Source organism: Aulonocara sp. 'chitande type north' Nkhata Bay, linkage group LG10, assembly GCF_057382095.1.
Source record: "Aulonocara sp. 'chitande type north' Nkhata Bay isolate Kocher_YH1m ecotype deep benthic linkage group LG10, A_spYH_male_GT1.1, whole genome shotgun sequence".
In the NCBI taxonomy this organism is placed as follows: domain Eukaryota; kingdom Metazoa; phylum Chordata; class Actinopteri; order Cichliformes; family Cichlidae; genus Aulonocara; species Aulonocara sp. 'chitande type north' Nkhata Bay.
Window position 1 is genome coordinate 16,438,942 of NC_141353.1, and position 18,938 is coordinate 16,457,879.

The 18,938-nt window shown below is 40.9% G+C and overlaps 2 protein-coding genes across 4 annotated transcripts in view; one reads left to right on the forward strand and one right to left on the reverse strand.

Moving 5' to 3' along the window:
• Nucleotides 1-10,328, forward strand: part of nrg2a (neuregulin 2a) — an 82,593-nt gene extending 72,265 nt beyond the window's left edge. For all 3 annotated transcript variants that reach the window (XM_086308651.1, XM_086308650.1, XM_086308652.1), the window contains 5 exons: nucleotides 1,676-1,778; nucleotides 2,033-2,156; nucleotides 2,264-2,391; nucleotides 3,189-3,407; nucleotides 7,090-10,328. In XM_086308651.1, coding sequence (XP_086164777.1) covers nucleotides 1,676-1,778; nucleotides 2,033-2,156; nucleotides 2,264-2,391; nucleotides 3,189-3,407; nucleotides 7,090-7,744 — 1,229 coding nt within the window. In that variant the 3' untranslated portion in view covers nucleotides 7,745-10,328. The remainder of the gene's footprint in view (nucleotides 1-1,675; nucleotides 1,779-2,032; nucleotides 2,157-2,263; nucleotides 2,392-3,188; nucleotides 3,408-7,089) is intronic.
• On the reverse strand, nucleotides 9,903-17,161 carry slc22a6l (solute carrier family 22 member 6, like). Its single transcript, XM_086308653.1, has 12 exons — nucleotides 17,020-17,161; nucleotides 16,771-16,801; nucleotides 16,186-16,680; nucleotides 15,995-16,098; nucleotides 15,696-15,850; nucleotides 15,434-15,602; nucleotides 15,208-15,331; nucleotides 15,006-15,121; nucleotides 14,697-14,911; nucleotides 14,504-14,612; nucleotides 12,655-12,858; nucleotides 9,903-12,406 (listed from the first exon to the last, which is right to left on the reverse strand). The coding sequence occupies exons 3-12, from the start codon at nucleotides 16,588-16,590 to the stop codon at nucleotides 12,319-12,321; spliced, it is 1,689 nt and encodes a 562-aa protein (XP_086164779.1). The 5' UTR covers nucleotides 16,591-16,680; nucleotides 16,771-16,801; nucleotides 17,020-17,161; the 3' UTR covers nucleotides 9,903-12,318.
• Nucleotides 17,162-18,938: the final 1,777 nt, after the last annotated feature.

The following is an 18,938-nucleotide window of genomic DNA, read 5'->3' on the forward strand; positions in this document are numbered from 1 at the left end:
TCAGTGCTAGCATAGCTACTAAGATGTCGTTCATTTTGACATTGCTCGTGTTCCGTCTGTGGTGTGACCATATCGTCCCCCGATTAACAAGTCGATCTCTCAAACAATCATGCCATGACTTATTACGGCGACGAACCCTCAGTCAATGCAACTGATCCTTCATCAAACATCATTAACATGGATGTAATCGCCTCCACCTCTCATTCGCGTGCAATGGAAAAATACCATTAACTCAGTTTCCATCTCACTTACAAGAGCATATTTTCCCCTTGGACTTTAGTTCCTCATTCCATCTGTAACAAGCATGATCTGTCATGTTTGGAGCTATACCCAAGGATTTGCTCAATATTAGGATCTATCTTTCCGACCTTCTTGGTCTCATTTCTAGCGTCTCTTTTTTTTTTTCTTTGATATGCCACCTCAGTCTTTCTTTTTATGTGTGATCCTGACCATGCCTCTTACATCATTTCGTCATTAGTGTAGCTGAAATGTAATGTCGGAGTATAAAACATGACACGTTTCTGGTTTGGATCATCCTTCAGGGATGCTGTAAAATGCTGTGATGTGAGCATGCCATGCTATATTTAGAACCTACACTTTCTCCTCTATCAGACACTCTTTCTGCCCTCTTTCATCGTCAGCCTTTGTTTCCTGCTACCTTTTCCAGAAAAGTCCTCTTGTGGTTGGGAGTATAAAATTAATAGTAGATCTCGCTGCTTCAACTACACAAGTGCACTCTAGTAGTAGACCATAAGTGTCATTAAACTAACACAAGTATCGTTTCCTCTGTTTCAAATTCAATATCAGTGGCTAAAAGCAATATTGTTGAAATATCACTGAGTTTGCAGCTAAAAATAAACTGACTTCAGTGATTTATTTATGGCGTCAGAAGGTTGACACAAATTGGTATGCTGATGTAAAATGGCTACTGGTGAATGAAAGGAGGAAACCTGAGATGGTTGCACAGATTCAATTCATTCTTATTACATTATTAATTGGGGACTACACTGCCTCCATTATTTCCCCCCAGGGGAAACAAAGAATCTACGTCAACCTTTTACAAGCTCTTCTCTGGAAAAGCAAAAGCATCAATCAAATTTCATCTTCATTTCATTTCTAATTTCTCTTGTTTGACAAATTTTTTTGCAAAATTGTTGTGATCTCATCGTTGTGTTTCACTGAATGCCTGAGCAGATGATCGCTTCTGTAAGTGAGTGAGTGAGATAGTAGACCACCAAAGACACCAAGACTAAGACTTGTTATTGAATATTTTTCATTTTATCATGCATGGTGCAATTTAAAATAGCTGGTTTTTAGAGTTGTTTGATCGAACAGTCTAACTCTCCAACAGTCCAATGCCCTTCCCCCACCTACGCCGCCTTACTGCAGCGCAGGGAGCAGCAGCAGCATCTGCTGCATTTGTGATTATGCAAAAGAAGAGGTTTAAGTGTGAAGGGAAAGGGGGGATGATGCTTCATTCTGCTCAGGATTTAGTAAAAAATAAAAAAATAGATGTGTAGATGTGACACCATAACCACCTTAAAGAAAAGAAGCTAATTTTTTTCCTCTGTCATTTCTGTGTGCGTGTGCGTGCGTGTGTGTGTGCGTGTGTGTGTGTGCGTGCGTGTGTGTGCGTGTGCGTGCGTGCGTGTGTGTGTGTGTGTGATGTTGACAGAGGCAGAGGAACTCTACCAGAAAAGAGTCCTGACAATCACGGGTATTTGTGTGGCTCTCTTGGTCGTGGGCATCGTGTGTGTGGTTGCCTACTGTAAAACCAAGTAAGTCCAGATGATGAATGATTTCTGAAGATGTACTCCTGCTCTTTAATTTAATAAATATACAAAACCGTAAATATTCGTGTACTTCCCAGTCCTTGTGACATTCAGCAGGTGGAAATGATAGATTATGTCTTAAAATACACCCTTACTTTATTAGGCATGTTTAAATAGTTACTGTAGGTGTTACAGTAAATCAAAAAGACTTAATAAAAGGTGATTAAATAATAAGGGAATGACCAAGATGTTCTCAACAGGAAACAAAGAAACAGGATGCACAATCATCTGCGACAAAACATGTGTCCAGAACATCCCAATCGTAACTTAGCTAATGGACCCAATCACCCAGGACCCGGCCCGGAGGATATCCCTATGGTAGATGTATGTTTCCGAGGATTCCTTACATTATTGCAGTACACACAGACTAATTTACACCACATGGATTTTGTTCTTTACAATCGTTTTTGTTTTTCACTCTCCACCTGCAGTACATATCAAAGAATGTCCCTGCGACTGAACGTGTTATACGGCCTGCTACAGAGGGCTCATTTCCTGCCAGTCATGCCTCTTCCAGATCTCACAACTCTTCCACACGAGCTCATTCATCAACTCACAGGTGAGCATCCAGCACGTGCGTCATCATAACTGCCTCTTGCAAATAGGGAATCAATCACAAAGTGATAGAAGAGTTTGATTCATCGAGACAAGTTCCTATATTTAAAGGGCACACTCGGTTTTAGTTGATCATTACAATCCGATGTAAGTAAATTGTTAACAGTGCAGAGTATCTGAATAGAATCGTTAAAAAACACACACCAGGAGTCTCGCTGCTGCAGAGTGAGCCAATTGCTGGTGAGGTAAGACAGTCTGTCTGATTTCTGCTGAAAAAGGCAAGCTTTGTTATCTGTAACAGACACGATTTTAAATTTGTAAGTGATCTAAGATGGGAAAAAGTAGTGCTGGCAGAGGAGTCACAGCTGAAAGTATTACCAGGATTTCTCACATGGGAATTTGCAAAGACACAGAGGCCAACGAGTGCTGAATGCATTAGTCTGCACTACTGAAGATTTGGTTTTCTTCTGTTGTTTCTATTGGAAAGCTCTTGTGGACTTCTCTTCAGAAGCAACTTAATCAAAGGGTTTATGACTGACCTGTCGCTGTGAGGGACTAAGTTTTCATATGCAGGTTAGAGAGGAACAGGATCAAAAGAGATAAGAGCTGAATATCTTGGTACTTTTGCTAACGGATCATGGAATTGCAGTTGAATTGTGGAAATGTTCTTCCTCCAGAGACAGCCGCAGATTTGTTATCAAGCACTCTTTCAAAAAAAAAGGACAAAAAAGTGAAACTTGGACATATTGTGGGGTGTGTGCATGTTAACACCTATTTTTTTTGTCTTTTTTTTATTGTCAGACATGAGGAACGGACATGGAGCCTGGAACATTCTGACAGTATCCTCTCTGACTCGCCGGGAATGATGTCATCATCCGTGGGGACCAGTAAATGCAGCAGCCCTGCGTGCATGGAGGCTCGAGCACGGCGCGCTGCACACTGTGGTTACTCTGACCCCCATCGGCCGAGGCAGTACGGGGACTCCTTCGACTCGCTGGGAGACTCTCCGCACAGCGACAGGTGGGGACCAGACCTGTGTGGCTGATATGGCACTGGGTTTGTCATGAATATTTTGAGAAGTTTCCTCTCTCTGCTGGTTCTCTCTCAGCCTCGAGAGGCCAGTCAGGGCACTCTGAGAGACTCAGTGGAAACTGACACACAGCAGGCATGATGATGAAATACGCTAAGGTAGGCAAGAGTGAGAAACAGTGCTCATTTCAATGGGAAGAGTATTCCCTGGCCAGTATGCAATTCTAATTGGCTAGTGTTCCCTTTTAATGTTATTTTATTTTATTTAAGGGATGGTGTGACATTTTGTTAAATACACTTGTCTGCCATTTTGCACAGTCAGATTTAAACTCACTTAAGTCAGAAATAGGACAGGTTTAGTGAAAGCTAGCACAAAGAGGAGATTCAGAAACAGTCTGGCAGATACGAAGAAATACGACTTTCATCACCTCCACAGCTGCATCATTTTTATTTCCTGTACTTCATGTAAATATGTCTGTACCAGAGGCACAGAGAAATTAAAGTTCTCACATGACAAATCAGATCAGACCTAAACTTAGATCTAAATAGTGTGCATCTAGGTCTTTCTCTTTATGTGTGTTGCAATTCAATAGTAGTCAGCGTTACATTATTCTGTTGCCTGATTGTGGTACCTAAAATCCCCAAATGCCCTCCTCGGTCTCTGCTGATATTTTGAATTCCAGCACTGTTCACAGCTGACAATCCATCGCTCAGCAAGCCTAGATTAGCAGTGAGCAGAGAGGAAATTTGGGAATTTGGGGGCATGGTTGTTTCTACTGCTTCAACACAACTCCTACAAAGATTTTTAAAGACACTAAGGTTAAGGTTTGTCAGGGTTCCTGGGTCGTTGACCCAGTGATTTCAGTTTGTTCATGTTCAGTTTGGTTCGCCACATTAATGTTCTCACTTCCTGTTTTTTCCCGTGTCAGCTTGTCTCCCGTGTCATTAGTCAGATTATGTTCAGCCCTGTATTCACCTGTTTCCAATCATTGTCATCATTCAACCTGTGTATTTAAGTTCCTCGGTTTCACCAGTTCTCTGTCGTGTCATTGATGTTGATGTTCATGTCGTCCCTCCGTCTGTATGTTCAGTTAGTCAGCCAGCCATTCTTCCAGTCTTTCAGCCAGCCAGTCACTCCATCGGTCCTGCTTTGTTCTCTCACCCTCCAATAAATCCTCTTCATTTCTGCACCGTGGTTCCAGCGTTTGGGTCATCTCTTCCACGCCTCCACACACAACCTCTGACAAGGTTTCTCTCTTCTTCTTCTTCTTCTTCTTCTTCTTCTTCTTCTTCTTTTTAAAACAAATTATTTCTTAGTATGAAGACCTGCTATAAAAGGGTGCTTAACATCACACTCTCAAACATTTTTTTATTCAAATGAAAGTCATTAACGGTGTTGTAACATAATGGTGATTTGAGCCTATGGTCTGCTGTAAAGGTATTGCAATATTTATACAGTGTTACGCACAGGGTAGCTGCATTATTCCCAGGAAAAAAATACTGTACTAACTGAATGTGTTCTAGCCCTTACTGCTACATTACAGCTTCACATTACTGTAAAAACAGACTTTTACTATAGTGTAGATTGTATCAGTGAGCTTTAATGCTCCTAAACATTGTTGTTCAACAAAGCAGCTCTACAGTAAGCCATTAGGAGTTTTAGAGATCATTTCTTCAGCGGCGATTATTGTCTGTCTGTTTTACTAAAACAGCAACAGATTGTTTTGCTGCCGCAGATCATTTGTGACCTGTCAGTATGAATTGCATTTTCTGTGACCAACAGCAACTGTGAGTGCTGCCAAGCTGAAACTGAACTGATCAGGCAGATTTAGTCTTCAGGATCTACATCACTTCTAGTATCTTGCTTCATGCATGCTTGATAACACTTATCATCGCCTAATCCATTTCAGATGGAAAACAGTACTGTGTATTGATAGCTCAAACTGACAAGCTGATCCTAAAGGAAACATAAGATTCCAATGGAAAAGCAGCTGTTTATTTTTTTAAGACTACTTCTCAAAAGTCACTTTGTTGAATATACTTAACCCCTAAGTGAAATGCTTCATACAAAGTGGTACAGTCTAGAAGCATCCAGCAGAACAGTCTGCTCGGTGGGATTCATTATATTGAAAGGCACAATTAGATTTACCTTAGCATGGTTTTCTTACCTTTCCAAACTTAAAATGCATAACAGTCAGACCAAATTATAATCACATTTTAATTGATTAATATATTAACCAGTACTAACATTCTGTTCTGTACCTTTGGCTTTAGTACTGAGCCAAAATGGAAGTATGAAATGGATGTATCAAGGAGGCTGGAGCTCCTATACAGAATCCAAGCCAACTATCAGTACCTAAGAAAACCCAACCGAACAAGACATGTGCTGCCTTTTATCTGCTTGAGTTCTTAACTTAACTGACAATACCCGCATGCAGCATCTGTGCATGACCGCTAGGTTGTGATGCAGCGACAGATTACATGTCCTCAGAGTCATTCCAGGTTGCACGTACGTCTTTGATCATGGTGGCAGTTTCTGCCTCAGCTGAATGAGTGGTGTTGCGGGGATATCTGAGGCTTGTGTCTAATATAGCAGGTTTCCTAAAGGAAATAAAAGTAAATAAATAAAACGCTCTGTACACACAGGTCCAAAGTGAGTCACCGTCAGCCATCCATAAATTCTAACCTGTCTTTCAGGAATGTTTTGAATTGTTGTTGCTTTTTTATTTTTTTTATTTTAATATTACAAATGATGGGAAAACTCTGCATCTGTAGCGTATGCGCTTTCGATGTCTAAATATAGATTCTCAACATTAACTTCAGCAATCAGGCACGATGTTAGTACGCTCATTGAATGGCTAAACGTGGGTTTGTTTTGAAGAGTTTTGTAAAGTATAGCTACAGATTTGACTCGTTGATCTTGTTGGGCAGGTTGATCCACGGTTATTAAAGAAGAGAGTTAAGTCCTCATCCTTCTTCCTCGTCAGGACTGAAACCTGGCTGCTCATAGTAGATCATCAGAAAACTGATGTAAATGTTTGCTATTCAAGCTCTGCTGGGGAAAAACATTGAATGTCTGTGTACTAAATCCTGAGCCATGTTGTTATGAAAGATTTCTGTACCAACATTAATAAACATAGTAATGGTTTTACTTTTGTCAGTCTTGAACATAAAGCAGTATTGTGCCTGTGTTGGGTTATGCAATCCAGAGCAGATCACAGAGGAGACTCCATGGTGCTGTTACAAGTGGAGATATTATTATATATTATATTTCTCATTAGAGATGTTTAAGCTCTGCACACAAAAGCAAAAGCAGTCTGAGCAGTAATCGAGTAGCAAATATAACAGTAATATAGTTATCTAGACTGCAGAGGATTGCTGGAAGTAAACTACACTTTGGGGCAACCTGTAGCCAACGCCCAGTGCTCCACCTACAGCAGGGAGCGGTGCTGCTCAGGTGAAACTCTAAGCTAAACGTCTCTATCGAAAAGCAATCACTTTGACTGAATATTTAAGTGTACGTGCAGCTTCAGGGTATAATGTTCATTAGTTTAAAGAATACCTTTAAAACATTCACGCTAGGTTACTGTATGTGCAGCTGTCTTTGTCAGCATAATTCTTTGTTCTTCTCCAATTAACTATGACCTCCTCCTCCTCTCTGTATTTACCACAGATACGTATCAGCCCTGACAACACCAGCCCGCCTATCCCCAGTGGATTTCCATTACTCATTGCCCCCGCAGGTGCCTACCTTCCAGATCACATCCCCCAATGCCAGCCACGCCATGTCGCTCCCTCCTGCTGTTCACAATCCGTACCCCCTGGAGGATGACCAGCCTCTGCTGCGCCGCTACCAGGTGCCCCTACACGATGCTCATTGCCAGGAGCCTTACCGGCAGCAGCGTCGAACCTATCTAAATGACAGCAGGGGAAGCCTTCCCTCCAGCCCCTACCGGCTGGCTGAGGATGAAGACTATGAGACCACCCAGGAGTATCTGTCCTCTCGGGAGCAACCAAAGAGAAGTGGGTCCAGTGGAACTGGAAGCCGGCGCTGGCGGAGATCCAGACTGAATGGCCACGTGGCCCCACGAGGATACGAGGCATCTCGGGACTATGGGTCTCGAAGCTGTCTAACAGATAGTGAGTCAGAGGAGGACGGCGAGAGCACGCCCTTCCTCAGTATGCAGAACATGAACGCCGAGCCTTCCACCATCTACAGGCCGGCGGACAGTCGGACTTCTAACTCGTCAGGGCGACACAGTGGGCATGGGAACACGCATACGAGACTCACACAGTCACGCTCCAAACCGGACAATACACCGCATTAAAGAGTGATAATGAACCGACAAAAATCAATATAGTATAGACCTGCATCTATAAGAAATATTTTTATTTTATATAACTGACAGATATTCTAAACAAATGAAATATTTATTTTCATTTTAGCAAAAGTTGTCTACTAGTTAACAGCAAAGACTTTTTTATAGGGAAAACTCTATTTATATGTACATTTTGATTTACAGCATAAAAAGATGTGCCAGTTTTTTCACAATGTTAAAAAATAGAGTAATATTGTGGTGCCTTTTGCTGTATGCCGATGCCAGAGGGCCAGTGGAGGTTTTTGTAGCCTTTCTTATATGGACGCCTCATTTTTTTATACACATTTATGTTTTTGTTTTTCCTCTCTGGTTTCCTATTTACTTTCTTTCCAAATTGCATTCTTCGAGAAGTCTAACCCCTTCCATATCACGCGATATAAACCACTTCAGCATAAAGTGTATGTTTACATATGATAATATGATTCGCCTGTAGGGTTTTCTTTTATGATTTGGGATTTATTAGAACGCCTCATAAATGCGATGTAGATTCTTTTCTTTTTTTCTTTTTTTTTTGCCTGCTAACTAATGTCTACCAAGAGAAAAAGAGTCACAGAGAGTGAGAAATTGTGTTGCGTGTGCATAAATGTCTGCGAGTGTGTGTGCGTGTTTGTGCACGCTCGTGCGCACCTGTGTGTGTTGCTTGCATGCGTTTGTGACTGTTAGATGAACTTCACTGTTTGTTGTGGTAACATCAAATGTGTGGGTCTACTGGTGTCTCAGGAGAGTGAGAGTAAAGAGTCTCGGAGGTTCACAGAAAAGTGGTTAATCAGAACAGTGACCCCAGTGTAGGTGAGCAGGCAAGGCTGCTGTAGGGTTGTATGTTATACAGGTCATTGCTTGATGTGTTTACAGCTATTCTGCCCCTCCCCAGCCCGCCCCATTTACGTCCTTTTTTTAAAAAAAATTTTTTGAAAATGATTATTTCCCAACAGGTTTTCCTTGCTTCAGCCTGGTATGTGGCCAACAAACACTGAGCCGCTTGGCACAGGGTGACCCCTGCTGTCAGAGGCAGTGGCAAAACAAAAAGATTGCGTCTGTTTTCACTCGAATCCCACGCCTAATCATCCTTCTGTGTCCATTCTGTTTTCGTGGCTTACGTTTAAGGCCACCAGCGTCTCAGGATTTCCACATTCATCCCCCCGCCTCCACCTCAAGCCCTGCTCAACCTCTTCCTTAAGTTTAGGTCTACCTAAGATTCAAGTTCTCAGATGCTGAGGACCTACGTGTTAACACGCAGTTACTAGTACCCCAATCATTCCCATGCAGAGAAAAGTAAAGTCAGGTGGAAGCAGCTCAGTGGATCACAGTACAGAGCATACTAGACAATATTAACGAAATAGCTGTGAAACTTTGGAAGATCATATGATGCAAAAATATGCAAACTTTCTATTTTGCTGTTTGATTACATCATTTTCTAAGAGGTGACTGTAGTGTGTTGTGTGGAAAAAAAATGTGATGCCTATAGTGTAGAATGAAATAACATGATACAAATGCATATTTACCCGAGTTATTTTTTGAAAGCCATTATGCAGCCGTCTATCATGTTTTCAGCCTTTCTTGTTCACTTAACGTCACGTCCATTGAATGACTGTGTCTGTGAATTATTTTATCACTCGGCTTAGATCCCTCCACCTCACGTGCATACTTCCCAGTAATAGCCGATAGAATCCAAATAGTTTCTCCTCTGATAGTAATGTGTACTGCTTTGTCTTGTTGACTGATGGAGTCATTTAAAATTTAGCCTGTAAATGATGATTTTGAAAGTGAATAAATTCATTTTAAGCCCTTTGTCCTCCACTGAGGGAGAAGTAAATATTTGAAAGATATCTCAAAGTCACAGCCGTCAGTGTGGCTCGCACAGAAAGGACAGCTGATGTTTCGTCTCTGTCGGTATATTTCTGCTCCTCCTTATTAAAAAATAATGGAATGCTGCAATTAGGGGGGGAAATGCCTTTTAAACACTGATCTGCAATTCTGACTGGTATATGGTAAATGCACAGTGGCATGGCAATAGAGGATGGTCACACATCGGTCACAACATGCAGATGTTTTCATTGAGTTTCTCACCTCTGGGTCTAATTTTGTATGTCAGAAAAGTGCAAAAGAAGACTTCACCTCCAGTTTTAATGTGACAGCCCCTTCACCCTGCCAGTCCTCTCACCCATTTGAGATGCTACCGGGCACGTCCAATCAGCCTCTTCTGTTGAAATTTATGACCCCCCCGACCCCACCCTCGCTTGAAATGTTTGAACACCTCTCCTCTGCATGTCCTTGTGGTCAAGGTTAGATGGGTGCATGGTTTAAAAAAAAGAGATTTAAAAAAAAAAATCACACAAAAAAAGCAGCAGACAATTCTTTTCCAGTCAGTGAAAGTGTATTTCATTTAACATTCAGCAATAAAAAAGAACCTTTCCCCATGTCATTCCTGAAATATGCTAGAAAAAAGAAAAAACTTGCGAGATTGTCATAGATTGTAAAATACAATGAAAAATGAATCCACCTGTTCATATGAGAAAATAAATCTTTATTCATATCATTTTACGTTGTAGTCATTTCTGTAGACCGCCTTGCTCTGTATTTTGATTCATCTCTCTCTCTCTCTTTCTTTTTTTTTTTTCTTGGCTTGGGGTTGGACTCGTCTGGCGTGCGCAAAAGGTGTCTCAGGAGAACACGCATAAAACCTGACAGTGAAATAAAATCTATTTAATACAGTGATCGAGGGTTTATATGTTGCAACCAAAAGGTTTTAGATAGCAGTTTCATACAGTTAGTGCCAGACACACACAACAATGCATTTGTTGCGTGAGAGCAAGAGCACTGGCGAACTTTAACTATTTCAAAGAGGAAAGTACGAGCCTTAAATTGAAAACATACATGTTGATATGAGGCTATAAGTATGAATCTATTTATTGTAAATCCTGGTTTGTTTGGGTTTTTTCACTCCAGACGGATCTTTTAAGGAACACGAACCAAAGCATACTAGTATTGTGACGCTGCCTTTTTTGTTAATCATGGATGACTCTATGGCCAAAATATCAACTGTTCTGATAAATGAGAGTAGCTACAATATGTGAAATCCAAGTCCAATATTTAAACACTGAAAGACAAAACCTCAATATGGTCAAGATTTCATTTTAGATTTAGTTTTCCACCTTTAATTTTTTTTTCCTCACATGGATACCTTCCCGTGATGGGAAGTTCAGCTCCTGCATTGGCATATATGCACCACTAGATGGTGTCACAAGCAGCAAGATGCGGAAGTCTTCAAATCACAAGAGTTCACCCTATGTAGGCGTGAGTGGTGCTCCGCATCAGCACTGTTTCCTCCTTTACCAGTAACATCCCCCCCTCACATCCGTGTAACAGCAGTAACTGAGAGAAAAGCAGCAAATCCGCTGAACCGATTCAAGGAAAGGGACGAGACCAAGTAATGTTTCCATAATATTCACTCTTATCATTCTTTTCGCTGACCACCATCCGTTTAATAACTACATTGATAACTACTGCATTACATTTTTGCTTGCGTGATGATCGTTTTCCGGGTGGTAACTGTGAGAACTCAAGAGAGCGGCGTTAAATCCAGAGCGTGCAGCGTGCTGAGAACAAAAGTAGTTGAATAAATTAAATGGACTGAAATCTAAGAAACTACATTTCTCGGAGGCTGTCTTATGAAAAACACAAACAAAATCCTCTGACCCATCCAAGCTACCTGCTTCAGCAACAAAACACTGATCTGCCCTTCAAACATTAACTAGGGTGTTCAATTTTTAAAGAGTGGGGGTTCATTTCACATAATTCATGGGAAATCTGCCTTTACTCTTGTGTTCACAACAACAATGCTATAGCAAAACTGTGTGTGTGGGGGGGCAGTGAAAAGCAACGGCATGTCAGATTCCTGCTGTGAATCTATTTATTTAGTTTTTATACTTTGTGCCTTCTGTTGTGTGGCTCATCTGCTGCTTTTATTTAAATCCAAATCCTTGATTTCTTGTTCTGTCTCGTTTTAGTTACTTCAGCTCAAAGTGACTCATGCCAGATGAAGTAGACTGAAAGGGGTTTTACTAGTATTTGTGTTCAAACGTCCATAAAAAAGACAGACTTTGAGATTTAAAAAGGATTATAAGAAGTCTTGATTTAAAAGACAAAAAGGCAATTGTTTTCCAATACGGGCTTGTGTATAGAACAATAAAGATACCAGTGGATGCCGTCTTTAACCTGTGAAAGGCTCAAATAAAGAAATCGCTCTACACATTCAAAATACAAATAAAAAATAATAATAATGACATGTGCAAAGTAAGATTAAGATCCTGAAATCTACTGATTGTCAGATAAACAGGTCTGATTGTCCACAGCGTTCTTTTCACGGTGGCGTTCGCTTCGGATTTAACTCATTTGTTCACAAAACGAAAGAAAAAACATTCGTCCAGCAATCATAAGGTGAACCAAATTTGTGGAAATCAAACAGAGAAGAGATAAAAGTAGCACTCACTCTACTTTCATTAACATGTGGAGTACAAAAACACTCAGGCAACAGGCTTTAGGAGGTTTGCCCCGGTGTCTTCCAAGATTATTGTTTCTTTTGGTGACATTTTGGAGCGTTTCCCAGATCCCCTGTGTGCAAAATAGAAAATGCAAATGTGGATACATTATTTTTTTTCTCCCTTCTCTCCCTTTCTCTTTCTCTCTTCTAGTCTTATGTGCTTTTTTTGGCCTTGAGTAAACCATGATGATTTGCTATTTGCTGTATACGTTACCCTCGAGTCCTCCTGAGTTCTGTTTCTAAAATTAATGTTTTGATTCTGGGACATGCAGAGATAAAATAAAAGGAACACATGCTGCGTCCTGGAACTCAATCTTACCTCTCCTCCACATCTTGTATTGTGTCGGGAAGGGGTGTGCCAAGCGTTTCTGGAAGAAATATAACAGCAACCCCACTGAGGATTGGCGCCCCTCCATAGATTAAACCTGGTAGCCAAGGTATGTAGTCTTCCGTGAGGCGCACCATGGGGGCCACCATAGCTCCTACACGTGCCATACTGGACACCAATCCCATGCCATTCTGACTGAGAGAGAAGACATAAAACCATAAAACAGCTGCAAACAGTCATAACTACACACTAGTAAAGTCAGAGATTGTGTCAACAGAGGGTCAGTAAATATGTAAATTATTTTAGTGATAGTAAAGAAGTGCATGTGCAGTCTTAGACTATTAAAATGTCATGAAACCATATATTAGAGCAGAGATGTCATTATGGGCCACATCCAGCCAACGTTGAACTTAAGTGGGCCAGACCAGTGAAACTCCTCAAACTCCTCTTTATATCAGTGTAAAGAAGTTTGTCTACACATTTAATACCTTAGATTTCTTAATATAAGAAAAATCAGCACAATTTCAACGGTACAGTTCAGGTTTTCTACATGACAAAGACATTATTTGGAACTCATTGCTTAGACCAGTGGTTCCCAAACTTTTTTTGCTGGGCCCCCCTTTGTTTTACAAGAAAAATGTTCGCGTGTGCGCGTGCACAAACACATCCTCCAACCACACACACCCATATTTTGCTCCATTGCGGTTTATTTCACACCTCAAACATTTAGTAAACAATTAAGCAAATACAAATAAACTGCAATAAATTACAGGTAGTAAGAAAATAAACTACTAACTCTTTTATGCTACGTCCACACCTACACGAGTATTTTTGAAAACGTTTTGCGCCACGTTATTGTTTACCGGAGATGAATTGCAGAATGGCAGATAGAGACAAAATACTGTTAATCTGACTATCTTCGGTTTTTACAGGCTTACATATACACACGCAGTTACTGTCCCTCTATTTAGAAAGGCAGAGGCATCACGGTGTGATTATTTTACGTGTAGTTGTTATTCCCCCGTGTAATAATATTCAACATTGCTATCAATTCATTTTCGAAAAATGCCTCGCTGTGCAAAATGGGTTGAAAAACATAAACAAGTGTGGGATACTGTTTGTCCGTGATTTAGACAGGGGGAACAAATCGTGGCAGGATCAGCCTGATATTATTTGTATCCCTCTGTAACTTTACTGTATATAGAGCTAACATCTCCAAAATGTCAGGAGTAGTTAGTCATTACAACAAGTGTGTGTGAACTAAAAATCAAGAATGTGGGACACTGTTTGTCCGTGATTTGAAGCCCCCCCCCCCCCCCCCCCCGGCCCCACACTTTGGGAAGGTCTGGCTTAGACCGTCCTTCAGTTTGAAAACATAAAAAGTCTGGTAGCACTTTATAACATGACCTGTGAATAATTTGCAGGCAAGTTAGGTTTTTGCAAAAACGTTCAAACGAGTACACTGTTTGTACCCTGTACTTGTTTCACTTGTTTGCAAAAACCTGACATGTTGCCCACAAAATGCATGTAAGTACAGGGTACTTACAGTGTACTTGTTCATTATTTTTTGCAAAAACCTGACTTGTTGCCCTCAAAATGCACGTAAGTACAGCGTACTTGCCTGCAATTTGCAGTTCATATTATAAAGTGTTACCAATAGATTTTCCAGTTCACAGAATTTGTAAATCTACTACTGTATAAAAAACAAAAAAGCAGCCACCCCTGGATTAGCGATTATCCTTAGTTGTTGCTCTTCAGCGAAACCTAGATTTCATTGTTAAACCAAAGTCATCTAGGTTTCCTTGCTGATAGTTTTATGGTTTTGCCAGATGAGACTTACCGAATAATGGTTGGGTACAGTTCTCCAGTGTAAAGGTAACAGCAGACGAAAGATGCAGCAAGACAACCTTTACCCACAACAGCCAGAGAGGTCCGCAGAGTTTGTTGATCTGCAAAAAAGCGGAACATCCATCAGGTCACTCACTTGCTTCTCCTCAGCCTTATCTTGTGCACATGTCTGTGTTCTGACATACCATAAGGTACCAGCAGGTTGATCAAGATAGTGACCCCAGCGATGATGAGAGCAGCAGACTGCGACGGCCGGCGCCCTATATAACTCATAGTCACAGCGATGATGATTTTAGCTGGTATGTCAACAGCTCCAAAGATCACTTGTATCAGGTAAATATCCACTCCAAACTTTTGCAGATCCATGGAAAGGCCGTAGTAGGCAAAGCTGGTTGATAACCTAAATATAAAAATACACTTGGTGTCATTGCAGTTTCACAGAAGGTGCTGTAAATCTGTCACTGAGTGTTTCTACAAGAGCAGCACACACACACCAGGCAGCTGCCAGACAGACTGTGCTAATCCTCATGTAGGGTGTGCGGAACAGATCCAAGGCAGTGTAGGAGCCCTTTGACATGGACAGCTCATTCTTCATGGACTCCTGGAGCATCTGTGCACAAAGAGAAAACATTGTTAATATACAGTCTGTTTATGTGAAACACAGATTTATCCCAAAGTTTAAAAATATTCCCTTACCTTAATGTCAATTTTTTCTCCCTCATCACACCGTCTGTTAAACTTAGCCACACTTTTAAGTCCCTTGATCGCCCGATCAGGCTTATTCTTTAAGGCCAACCATCTTGCGGATTCATGAAACCACCTATAAGGAATATTGGTTAGGTTTGCTACATTTTTTAAAAATGTTTTAGCTTACATTGGTGACTATAGTTGAAACTTTTCAGTTCAATGATTGCCATCTCACCATGCGTAGAGGAAGAACACATAGAAAGGCAAAGACACAGCCAGGGTTAACCACCTCCAGTCCCGGATGTAGTAGGCCATCAATGCCAGGATCAGCTGGCCCAGTGTGTAACAGTAGCCACTCATCGTGCCCACCACAGTTCTCACACGAGTGGGGATCCACTCAAGAACTTGAAACAGATGAAACACATTTTCATAAGATTGGGAGCCCATGTCATCAACATCCCTTTAGTCAAGTAAAATAAAGGAACTAAAAATCATACTGAGGGACAAGGTGTTGAGTGATATGCCAGATAGAGCCATGCCACAACCAAACCGGAAAAAGCAGAACAGAGGGAAGGAAGGAGAAAATGCAGCACATGTTCCAGAGACCGCCATCAGAAGGTAAGACATGAGCAGGAGGATACGTCGACCATATCTAGAAGACATGAGGGCCATCGGTGAAACATTATTTGACTTGCTGAACTGTTTATTATTCATGCCACTGGGCAATTAAGATTTTTCTTTTCAAAGACGAGTCAAAATATTACACATTCAGCTTATTGTATATTATTGGTGTTACTTGTCTGCAAGGCTTCCGAAGAGAAACGCTCCCACAAGCACGCCTCCCATGTAGATGGTTTGTCCCATTTGCTTCAAAGAGTGCTGGTCACACACTAAATGCCACTAGCAAAAAATGCACATTACAACATATGAACATCTGCACTGCGATGACAAGTTGACTGAAACAGTGTGATAAAAATGCAGTTTTACATCAGATATGATTGTGGAGCTTCTGTCAGCCATGTTGTACGTCCAGCCATCTATGCATCCTTGCAGGTCAGCATCCAGATCATCCACACTGTTTCCCTCATTTCTCAAATTGGAGGTCCCATTTTTATCCAGGAGGTGCCACTGTGGAACAACGTAACGCTGGCACCTGTGCAATTTTCCTCTGTGGTCCTGTGGTACTGTGATCCGCAAAGCTTCCTCTGGGCTCAGCTGGGACTGTGAGAGATTTGAGTGAGCGCTACAGTAGTGAGGAGGCACCGCAGCCACAAAGTTTTGCAGCAGGTTGTGGCTGGCCAACATAAGGATGGGTGTGGAGAGGAGGGTTACGTGCACGATTTGGAAGCGGCCTGTGCTGCCCACCTGCTCAAGGAGGTCGCTGAACCCCATGCTTTTGTACAACTAGAACGCTAGAAGGTGACTTTAATGTTAATGGCACTAGATTATGCTGTTGTTTCCCAATGAACTTGGTTCCGGCACCTGTGACAACATTGAAAAAAACACTGGTTGTGAAAAACAACCACTGAATGTTGTGATAGTGTTAAATATTAGAGAGTTAAACAGACTTACCTGCCAAGTTAGTCTTCTCTAATTAGATAAACTGGAAAAAGAATGCACAGTGACTATGTTGGTTACTGTAGCATCGCCATTAAAACAATTAATGCAGCTCAAATGAATGCTAGCAAAGTGGTCCACAGACAGTCCTTAAAAAACAAAGCTATAAATGCTAAATAAAGTTAAAGTCATCTTGTTGCTGCACCATGGAAAAGTGAGCAATCGGCTCACAAATTCCAAAAGCTTTCCTGAAGTTTGGATTACCTGAAGTACACTGTGAATTCTTGAGGTATTACCAGCTTGTTCTGCGAAAGCTGAGGTAGAGTACTCTTTGTTGTATAGTGGCAGCGTCAAGTCCTTCACTGCAACTGAGCTTCAGCATCAAGAGTGAGCACATAACTATGCTCAGCTCGCTGCTCTGAGATGCACTCCCTGCCCTTTAGTGACTACATAACACGAAGGGCAGTGTGTGCGCACAAACGTGTGTGTGTGTGTGTTCATACGTGTCAGGCCGGCTGAATTAGATTTTCTTTGTCATTTTCTTTCTTTCTTTCGTTTTTTGAAATATTCTTTTCTTTCTTCTTGAATTGTTCGCAAATCAAGCAAGGGCCGGTTTGCTGGTAATATATGTACAAAAAAGGTATACGACACCTTTAAACAACTGAAAAACAGCAAGTATGTGTTTGACTTGTTGCATCATGCTGATAAATATTCAACTATTTGAAAGATCTGTAACAAGCTTTTGTTACACAACAGAATTAGCAGTCAATCAGTCAATCGTAAGGTGTCCTTCCATTCGTGCAATGCAGAAGAAAGGCTATGAGACAGAACCATTCATAAAGGGCAAAAGAAAAACAAAATCTTTTTCCAATTATTTGTTTTTCATATTTGTATTGCGCTTATGGAGTAGATGTTGCTATCTGAGACTGCCTGGTGTGTGTCTTGGTGATTAGTTATGAGGAATGTGTGCTCTTGTGTAAGGATCAGCATGAGATGTCAAGACGAATGAAGCTGCAGGTGCACCAAAGCAAAACAATAAACTTTGCATTTTTTCAGCTGCGAGTGTGTTCAGGAAAAGATTTGTCCTTAGATTCCTTTTTATTTGATGTATCTGCTGTTTGAGCCTTAAAAGTCTTGTTTTTTCACAGCAGCTGAAAATAAAAATGAGAAAAAGATTCAAAGGACGTCTTGAACACTCTCTGCATGACCTGTGAAATTTCGAGAACGTGAAGCACTGTTTTACATCCAGGCTTAATGTTTTACAAAAACAGGCTGTTCTGTCAGTCTGGATTTAAATTAACAATCAACAAAAGCTGCTCTGGACATGTGGACGGATAACAGAGTAACCAGAAAGGAACCAAACTGAGGGAAACACTCAGAATATCAATGAAGGTCTAGGGAGATGGCTTAGGTATCGCATGCTTTTACTTAAGTTTATGGCTCACTTAACAGCCAGTCATGGACAAAACAAAGGCAGCGGGAACATTTCAGAAGAAGAAGAAGAATTCCTATCATATGCTTAGATTTCATTGCTTTTAGTGCAGTGCTGCCTGATCACAAGGATCCAGTATTCATTTTCAGACTTCTCCACTGCGCACAGATTTCAAAATTTCTCCAAATTCCCTGACTTTTTTGATTATTTTATTCACTGTAGATGCTTAGATATTTAAAGCATACATAATTAAACACATAGGAACATTATTTGGAACATGCTCCACAACTGTAGATGCAATTTTATGCAGATTGCAACCTCTGCCCATCTTTGTTTCTCTAATAGTTGGTCTCTTTAAGATGCTACTTTATACCCAATAATGTCACTGATCTGTTATTTTTCCTCACTTATTTTTGCAGCCTTTTGTTGCTCGTGTTACAACTTTTCTAAGACGTCACCACCATCAAATTCAAAATGAGCTAATATTTCTTATGAAACAGTAAAATGTGTACATTTAAATATTTTTATGTCCTTTTTTTCTATGCTCTCTGAATACAGTATAGATTTACGACATTTGCAAATCCCTACATCCTTGTTTTTGTTTTACATTTTACATAGAGTCCCAAATGTTTTGCAATTGGGGTTGCAAATACATATATGTATATATGTATCATTTGAAGCCACTTCTGCAAAGGATTCGCTTCCAAACCCACAAGCTATATCAGTCTCATGGCCCACACACAGATGTGGG

What these genes read in the sequence shown, in the direction of transcription:
- slc22a6l (XM_086308653.1), bottom strand. Translation starts at nt 16,590, where the DNA reads ATGGGGTTCAGCGACCTCCTTGAGCAGGTGGGCAGCACAGGCCGCTTC. An exon ending in GCTCCACAATCATATCTGAT is followed by an intron (nt 16,099 to 16,185) that starts GTAAAACTGCAT and finishes ATTTTTTGCTAG; the next exon opens with TGGCATTTAGTGTGTGACCA. An exon ending in GAGAAAAAATTGACATTAAG is followed by an intron (nt 15,122 to 15,207) that starts GTAAGGGAATAT and finishes CTTTGTGCACAG; the next exon opens with ATGCTCCAGGAGTCCATGAA.